General features: G+C 32.2%; 1 protein-coding gene across 1 annotated transcript; it reads left to right on the top strand.

Annotated features, from left to right (window-relative positions):
* The first annotated feature begins 8,023 nt into the window (after positions 1-8,023).
* On the top strand, positions 8,024-8,962 carry LOC139706264 (olfactory receptor 2B11-like). Its single transcript, XM_071613968.1, has one exon. It carries the CDS (start codon positions 8,024-8,026, stop codon positions 8,960-8,962), a length of 939 nt encoding a protein of 312 aa, XP_071470069.1.
* The last annotated feature ends 931 nt before the right edge of the window (positions 8,963-9,893 follow it).

Raw genomic sequence — 9,893 nt, 5'->3', positions numbered from 1 at the left:
TGAAATTAAAAAGCACAATGAGTTATTTACCTCATTATTGTTAGAATGGCTATTACCAAAATAACAAAAGGTAACAAGTTCCTGAGAGGATGTGGAGGAACTGGAACCCTCCCACTCTTTGGTGGAAATGTAATTTAGTACAGCCATTTTGAAGTATGAGATTTCTCAAAAAATTAAAAACATAATCACCATATGATTCTGCAAACTACTGAGTTTATATTGAAAGGAATTGAAATCTGTATGCCTAAAAGACATCTGCACTCATATGATTACCACAGTGCTATTCATAATAACCTAGAAATAGAATCAATCTAAGTGTCATCCACTGATGAGTCAATAAAGAAATGTACATACACACAATGGAACACTATTCAGCCACAAGAAATGGATAAAATTTTGTCACTTCCAATAACATGGATGGAACTTGAAGTCATTGTATTAAATGAAATAAGAAAGGCCATAACAATTAGTAATGCATGATCTCATTGGCATGTGGATTCCCACATAAATTGAGAGTAGAACAGTCATAACCAGTGGCTAGAGAGTAAGCAGAAGTGAAAAACAAGAAGAGGTTTGTCAACAAGTGCTGAATAGCAGTTAAAGGTTTGTCAACAAGTGCTGAGTAGCAGTTAAAGGTTTTTCAACAAGTGCTAAGTAGCAGTTACATAGGAGTAATAAGTTCTAGTGTACTTTGGCAGAGTAGGCTGACTACAGGTAATATATTGTGTATTTCATAAAATATAACCTTTACCACAGGAAATAAAAAGGATTTTAAAAATTGACACATTTACTCTTATTTGGATATATAAAACACATACATGTATCAAAATATCACATGATTCCACATAAATGTGTACAATTTTTATGTATTAGTTTACAAAATAAAATTAAATGAAAAAAAAAAACAGCTATTGGGAACATTTCCTTGCACTTGTTATCTGACAGGTCATGATCATAGAGTTCAGTGCATAATGTTTAAAATGGTTCATACTGGGAACTAAGATTTATAAAACTCAATGTATTTTGTTTTCTAAAACAATTTTGGCATTTATTGACAAATTCTTGTAAAGAAAGGAATGAAACATTATGCAAGGAAAATAAATATGTAAGTTATTTATCAAAAAAGTAGAACTACCATAAGGTTCAGCAATCCTGCCATTGAGTTTATATCCATTGGAAATTAAATCAATATAATGATATTCATTACAGCACCACTGACCATAGACAAAATAAGAATCGGCCTAAGATTCCATCTTTGGAATAATGGATTTAAAAAATATTGCATATATAATTACTTAGTTATAAAAAATAAAGAAATCCTGACATTTATGAATGTTAATGGAAGTGAAGGTCTTGGTATTAACTTTAACAAGCTATACACAGATAGATAAATGCATGTTACCACTTACGTGTGGAATAAAACATTTGATTTTGTAAAAGTAGAGAGTATAATGGTGATTACCAGAGGCTAGCTATTTGAGGATCATGGGTGGGAAGATGTTGGTAAAAGGATACTAAATCCCAGTTATTGAATGAATATGATCTGTTGTTCAACTTGGTGACTTTTAAAAATATACATTGTATTCTTGTAAAATGCTAAGACAGTGTATATAGCCTGTATTCTCTACAAAACCTCAACTGTGTTAAGTAGCTATCATATATTAGCTAAGTTTAGTCATAGTACAATGTGTATATTGTATGTGGTAGATAGACATTCTCTGTCAATTTTTAAAAATACATAAAATGCAAGGATAAAAACAGAAGTAAAACAGAATCCTGAAGCAGGAAATTATCTCAATCTGCTTGTAATGTCTCCAAGAGAAGAGATGACACACTCCAACTATGACATCGAGAGTAGCTTCACAAAAGAAGTATTTACATAGGTATGGGGCAGACTGAGAAATATCTACAAGGGTATTCTAAGTGTGTATTTTATAAGCACTACCCCGTTAATAGAAAGAGTGGGGAGAAAACCAGTTTTGCTTGCAAAAAAGATTTGGTTGCAAACCAAAGCATGAAGTAGCAAAAAGAAGAGATAGTATTAGAAATCTGAGAGAGAATGTCTGAATATACATGGCCACCTCCAGCATCTGTGTCCTTTGATTGAGCAACAAAGCCAGTCTCACAGGTTCATCTGAGAAGTAACTAAGAGAATATACCCCCAACTAGCTGGTCTTTCACTCTTGAATGCTCACATGGTGACTCTTATCAGTTAATCCTGACCAGAAGCCAGATACAAAAATCTTCTTGATGTAACCTTTAGGGTAACCACACAGTATAACGTACTAAATGAAATATATGGGAGACCATTATTTCAGACTAACTTCCTGCACATGGACCCAGAAGACCAAACCAAGCCAAAAATTGAATCATTTATGCTGAATAACACACAAACAGAACCTTTAAGAAGGTAGATAGATCAAAAAAAGAACTGTTCTTCCTAAAATGGGAGATTATGTCCTACTCAAGTCAGTGTAATAAGGAGGTTCCCTCTGTTTATACAAGAAGAAATAATAATAAAGGAAAAGGAGGAGAGGAAGAGGAGGTGGAGGAGGAGGAGGAGGAGGAGGAGGAGGAGGAGGAGGAGGAGGAGGGGAAAAGGAAAAGAAACCTGAAGAATAAGGTGATATCTACCAATCAGCTTATTCTAGTGTTAATTCTTTGTTCCCTATCTTGCTAAATTCTGTTCTGCCATTGCTCAATGGGAGCTCATATTCTACTTTGGAGAAAGGAAGCTGCCCATATTTGTAAATCATGAATAAAGTCAATTAGATGGATGATAAAGTTGTGTGTGTATATATGTATATATATATATATATATATATATATATATATATATATATATATATATATATGGATAAAAGATTAATCTAGGAAAAGGAATGTTGACTGAGAAATATTCATTGCATTTATAATGCATAAAACACACATCCATATAATATTAGTGGACACCTTTAGAGAAAGAAGATAAATTTCATACCATTGGAGACAGTAGTCAAAGGAGAAGATTATCACTTGTCTATTCAATGTCTTTGATTTTGTTTTTCTAAATAATGTAGTTTCATATAATACATGTAATTTAAAAATATTAATTCTGTCTACATATGTGAAGAGATTTTTCTCTCTTCAGACAATTTAAATTTAGAAAATCATAATTATATACTTTAGTTAGAGAAACAAATATTGTGAAGTTTTTATTTAAATTTTTTTTGAATACTTCTCATGGGAAAGATCTCTTTTTTCTTTTCTTTCAAACTCATTTTGTGCTCCTTTACTATTGCTACTAGAAATAATTAAATCTAGGTAAGCTATTATAAGAATTAGTAAGGTAAGATATTCAATGAATTTATTTTTTCATATAAATTCCCCTGAATTATTTATTCAAACTATTTCTACTCTAATTGTACCCTTGTTCTTTTTGTTTACTTATTTTTAATTGTTTTCCATTTGAAATTGGCATTCAGTTTGTTGGGTAATTGAATAAGTTCATTGTAAACAAATCTAACATCCAAGAGTCTGACACCCAACCTTAGTTCAGTAGATAACTAATTGTAAAAAAAAAAAAAAAAAAAAAAAAAAACAGTTCCATAGAGATCTCTGTCCACAAAATTTTTCTCTGATCACTCACCTGGGAGCAGAATAAATGAATGATCTATGTGAAAAGAATGCCCAAGAGTTTTCATGAATAGCATGCAAATAGCATGCTCAGAAAGCACCCTGCATATTTCCTACTTTGCCTTCCTAACCTAGTCTTTTTTCCTTTGGCACCTGCAACAGAAAAATTAACTGCTTTGAAGCTAATAGTTAAGTATGCATCTGTGAACTAAAGATTCTCTGTCCTCTCAAAATTTAAAAATTCAAGTATACTTCCTCACCTTTCCTTTATATTGAAGAATATCAGAAAACAGTAAGTAAAAGGTACTTGTTTTCAGAGGAGGTTGGAATGTGTGTACATCATAATAAACAACACACATATGAAAGGCAGAGTGTATTTCATTTCAGAAAGCCTTTTCTGACTTTTGGAAATACCTAGTTCAGTGGCTCTGCTAAATCTAGTGTAGACTTGCAATTAATGTCTCTACTAGACTCTCACTTAAATTGAGCGTAAAAACATTAAAAGCAAAGATATTTTTGACAGACATTAACCACTAGAATGAGGTATGAAGCTTTCAGTCAATTACATGACCATCTCATATCAATCAATTTTAATATATATTCAAAATTTCGTGGGTTGATTTCTCCATATTTTTCAATCGGAGTTTGGGTCAGATGAAAATAACCTGTATTTCTTCTGGGATATCTTCTACTCTGTATAAAGCTAAACAGTACTTGCAAGTATAAATTAAATAATATAGGATGAAAATGAAGTGAAAACAAGATATACTAGAAAGAAAATATGGAGTATATATGAAGATAATGTCAATAAAATACAGCATAAATAAATTCCCATATAGTGAAATAGGGATGGCAAATCACTGGAAGAAGAAGATCCAAAAGTCATAGAATCTAATAGTTAAAAGTAATGAAATATGAGAATGATTTGAAAAAGATGAGACTTCTAAGGATATAATAAATGACCTTAAATGTATTTTAGAGTGACTTGCATAGATTAGGCATACCTACTGTTCTGTCTCTAGGCAAATATACAGAAAAAAAAGAACAGGAAGAGCACAATTAACAGTCAAAAAAATACTTACTGAAGAGAAAATGTGAACAAAATCCAAAATAATACAAATTAAAAAATTGCAGCAAGCATACTGGAAGTGTGATTGTCATCACACTCAGGTAAAATAAATTATAGAAAAATTTCTGGAGGACAAAATTAAAAGTCCATCTTTAAAAAAAATTGAAGATTGAAGCATATTTCAAGAAAGCATTTTTTTTTCACATAAAAAGGACTAGGGAAAATAATTCAAGAATGGTCCATCACAGTAAAAGATATTATGTGAATATAATAATGTTTTAAAAATAGAAAACATGTATCTTCTATTGCAATTTTTAATAATGTAGGTTCACTGTAATTTTTAGAAAATTCAATATATCAATAGGATAATTCTGACTAGGCTTATTTATTATCCTTTCCACATAATGGAATTTTTATGTGAATGAAAACTTAGGCCCAGAGATGTTCCTAAATTCTCTGTGCTTCTATAACGTCTTGAGTAACAGAGCTAAATAAAGATTAGGGGTCACACTATTTCAGAAAACAATCGTGCAGTAAAGATGTTCTCTTTTGTTTTGTTTGAAATCTTCAAAATCCAAATTTATAGTCTTGATATGTCACTACCTCTTTTAAGGCATTGATTACATTTTGATCTTTACCTTTACCTTTCCAGTTATTAGGAGACTCTAAAATTAATGATTAACAATATCCTAAATTATAGATAGTAAAATTTCCTTTCTCATAAGGTCTAGGGTAGGGTGAGTACTATTAATTTAGTAGATGTAAAACCTTATTACAGTTTTGACAAATGTGGTTCATTAAGAACCACATTGCTTGGATTTATTATTGTTTTACCATTGTTATTTCTTCTGGACTAGGACAGTATATAATCAAAAGGCAACATTCACATCTTAACTCTGAGTAGCTTTCTATGATTCCTTACAAGTGGCACTGCAGATGAAATGAAATAGAGAATTTAAAAACTGTGCTTTGTAACTCTAAGAATGGTACCTTGAAATTGCTAATTTACTAGCAGAGTGATTCCAAATTTTATTGCTGGGCCACTGTCCTAACTTCCCCTCTGAATATTTCCCCTTCTTACAGGATGCTGTGGTGGAGTGTGTTTTATAAATCCACAATATTAAACAAAATCTTCTTTACCTAATTTATCTCTCTGAACATGTGGTTTTACTCAGCTCATTGATTTTGTGGTTTTCAATATAACTTTCAGCCAAAAAAATAAAGAAATGTGTCCTGGAAACATAAAATTCCTTGTGTATTTTAAGAAGTCTCTGGGCCTGAATGAAGATATTAACTTTTCTCCTGACAGCAATTGATGTGGAATTCAAAATTATATTTGTATTTACCTATGATTAGTGGATCACTGGGACCTGTTCAAATTATCTTATTAAGAAAAAAGTGACAAAGTATCTTGATAAATGAAAAATTCCTACAAGATAGACAGATTACCTAAAACACAATATTAAAGAACAAATATTGAGAATCTGAAGTAATAGTCATGCAAGGAAGAGGGTACACACAAATTCATTTGTTTTGTGTGTGTGTTTTTAATTTGTTATATATATATATATATATATATATATATATATATATATATATATATATATATATATAACTGTATAGTGCCTTTCACATATTTTACATACATGGAGTATAACTTATTCTAAGTAGGATCCAATTTTTATGGTTGTAATTATGTGATTTCACTGATGATGTATTTACATATGAACATAGGAAAGTTATATCTGATTCATCCTACTGTCTTTCTTATTCTCCTCCCCACTCCCTTTCCTTCATTCCCCTTTGTCTAATCCACTGAATTTCTATTCTCCCCTTCTCCAACCTTTGTGTGTTATTATCCATATATCAGAAAAAACATTAGGTGGTTGTTTTTTGGGGTGGTGGTGATTGGCTTATTTCATTCAGCATAGTATTCTTCAGATCCACCAATTTACCAGCAAAAGTCATAAAGGCATTCATTTTTAGGGCTGAGTAATATTAAATGGTGAATATATACTGCATTTTCTTTATCCAATCATCTGTTGAAGAGCACCAATTTTAGTTGCGTAGCTTAGCTATTATAGATTGAGCTGCTATAAACATTGATGTGGCTGTATCACTGTAGTATGCTGATTTTAAGTCTTTTGGGTACATAATGAGGAGTGGTATAACTGGGTAAAATGCTCATCCATTCCAAGTTTTCTTAGGAATCTCCATACTGCTTTCCATAGTGGTTGCATAAATTTGCAGACCCAACTATGTAGGACTGTGCATTTTTCCCCCACATCCATGCCAACATTTTACTATTACACAAATTCTTGAGCATGGTGAAACTTATGTCATTGTACCTTCACACACTCAATTTATACCTGAAGAAACTTATGTTGGAAGTGCTAGATTTCTTACTCAATTCCAAGTAATTAGCAGAATTGATTAAATCCAAAGACTTCTTACTCCCCATGGAGATGGTCTAACTATACCACCAACTTGTTGGAGGAGGATAAGCCTATAATAATGATTCTCAGAGTTCTAAATTTCTTGTTAATTCTTCTACTATAACTATCTTGATATTCTACTCTTCCTAACATTTCTGAAATGTTGCAACACTGCTTGTGAAAAGGATTCATGCGATTCCAAGACTCCATGCTATAGCTGCTCTAGCAGAGACCTGGAGATAAAAACCAGTAAACAGTCTCCCTAGCTGATTTTTATGGCAGCCAAAGATTGAAAACCACTGACTGGTGGTTTCCCCAGCATAGTTACCTCTACTTGCAATTGAATTTTCACTATAAGGAGATCAGTATTTTATGCATTTATTATTCAAAGGAGGTAATTCAGATGCAGAATATTTAGCTATTTTTTATGTGGTTGTCATGTTTACATTTTTAATTAAATGAAGTGGGAACATATTCTTGAAATTTCTACAGAAAAGTAGTTATCTTCACATGGATGCTAATTCTTCTTCTCACCTCATTACCTGCTTCAACTCTGGCTATACACTTGTGAAATTTTTCTTTTCTTCTTTTTTCCTGATAGAATATAGCTATAGAATAGCCTTATAATGAGATTACTTCAAACAATAAGTTCCTTTTAAATATGTTATATTTCCCATTTTTTGCTCTAGAAATGTCATATTTTTATTTTAAGTACCATTTCTTGTAGTATCATGAATGGAAATTTGGTCACCATGCTACAGACCTTTGCCTTTTTTCCTCCAAGAGTTATTGCACACTATCCTCTATAATAGTATGGCCAATATGTAGTTATACTTTTTAACTAATTGTAACTATTTCTAATTTTTTGCCACTTCCTTATTATAGGTGAGACAACTTGAAGAGAATGACAATAGTTAATGAAAGTCATCATGAAGAGTTCATCCTACTAGGCTTTGCAGACCTACCTTGGCTAGAGCTTCCTCTATTCGTTATTCTTCTCATAACATATCCCCTGGCCTTGATTGGAAACATTGCTATCATTCTGGTTTCCAAATTAGATCCTCATCTCCACAGCCCCATGTATTTCTTCCTCACCAACCTCTCCTTTCTAGACATGTGTTATACCACAAGCATTGTGCCTCAGATGCTATTTAATCTGGGAAGCTCTACGAAGACCATTAGCTATATTGGGTGTATAATTCAGCTTTATATCTTCCATATAATGGGGGGCACAGAATGTCTGCTCTTGGCTATTATGTCCTTTGACCGCTATGTGGCCATCTGCAGACCTCTGCACTACACCCTCATCATGAATCAACGTACTTGCATCTTGCTAGTATCCATTATGTGGATGACTGGAGTGATCTTTGCTTTCTCAGAAGCCACTCTTACATTACAATTGCCATTGTGTGGTGTCAATAAACTGGATCACTTGTTGTGTGAAATTCCAGTTCTGATAAAGACTGCCTGTGGTGAAAAGGAAGCTAATGAGCTTGCACTGTCTGTGGTGTGTATTTTTATATTAGCTGTTCCTCTATGTTTAATCCTTGCCTCCTATGCTAGTATTGGACATGCTGTATTTAAGATTAAATCTTCTGAGGGAAGGAAGAAGGCCTTTGGTACATGTTCCTCTCATCTCATTGTAGTTTCTTTATTTTATGGTCCAGCCATTAGCATGTATCTTCAGCCTTCCTCCTCTATCACAAGGGACCAGCCCAAGTTCATGGCTCTCTTCTATGCAGTAATGACATCAACACTAAACCCCTTCATCTATACCCTAAGGAATAAGGATGTAAAAGGGGCCTTAGGGAACCTAGTGAGGAACATTTGCAAATGCAAATAAAATTACTTGTAAAATGCAGTTTTTCTAATAACTCACTTAAAAATATTTTTAGTTGTAAACAGACACATTGCCTTTATTTTATTTATTCATTTTTATGTGGTGCTGAGTATAAAATCCACTGCCTCACACACAGTATGCAAGTGCTCTACCACTTAGCCACAACCCCAACCCCCTAATAATTCATTTTTGACTAATAATATAATCTCATGTTATATGTTCTTTTCGTAAAATATATTTTGTTTCTGACATTTTTAGTCACATTGAGTATGAGTGATATCAGATTATTTGTACTAGTAGGGAAAGTTGATTTGTAAAAATGCAGTAAATAGCCTTTTCTGTTTGAATATTGAACTAGTAACTGTACTGAGTAGTAAAAGGAGAATTTTAAATTTTAATTGCAATATAAATCCATTAGTTCAAGCTCACCATCATAAATACACACCACATAAAACAACACCAATATGCTTCCTATCAGGGTTACCTATTAAACATTATATGACTTTTGTATTTTGACAAATTTCTGCAGGCAGTATGGCTTAACTTTATGTTTAGGCTGAAACATTCTATGCTTTAAAAGAATCATTAGTTTATCAAGCTCAGCTCATGAAGATCTTATCACTTCTTCAAAAATACATTGTAAATCTTGTTTACATAATTAATATGCAATGTTTTACATGATTAATTAAACAACTTATCATTAAATATTACAATGAATAGAATTATGAGAAAAACTATTAGTAGGTGTTTAAATGTTCATTTTAAATATCATAATCATGACTCTTTTGAATCAATGAGTAAATAAGTTAATAATGTGCCACTACCTGGAAATATTTCTATGCATAAATTGAAACAGCCAGAAATGTCTTTTGAACCAGAGAAAGAATCAGTGTGAGAGTGAAGTGTATATTTGGAAGGCTAGCAACAAGATTAC

This window comes from Marmota flaviventris, chromosome 6, assembly GCF_047511675.1.
Source record: "Marmota flaviventris isolate mMarFla1 chromosome 6, mMarFla1.hap1, whole genome shotgun sequence".
Lineage (NCBI taxonomy): Eukaryota > Metazoa > Chordata > Mammalia > Rodentia > Sciuridae > Marmota > Marmota flaviventris.
This window is presented reverse-complemented; position numbering and strand designations above follow the sequence as displayed.

What these genes read in the sequence shown, in the direction of transcription:
- LOC139706264 (XM_071613968.1), top strand. Translation starts at nt 8,024, where the DNA reads ATGACAATAGTTAATGAAAGTCATCATGAAGAGTTCATCCTACTAGGC.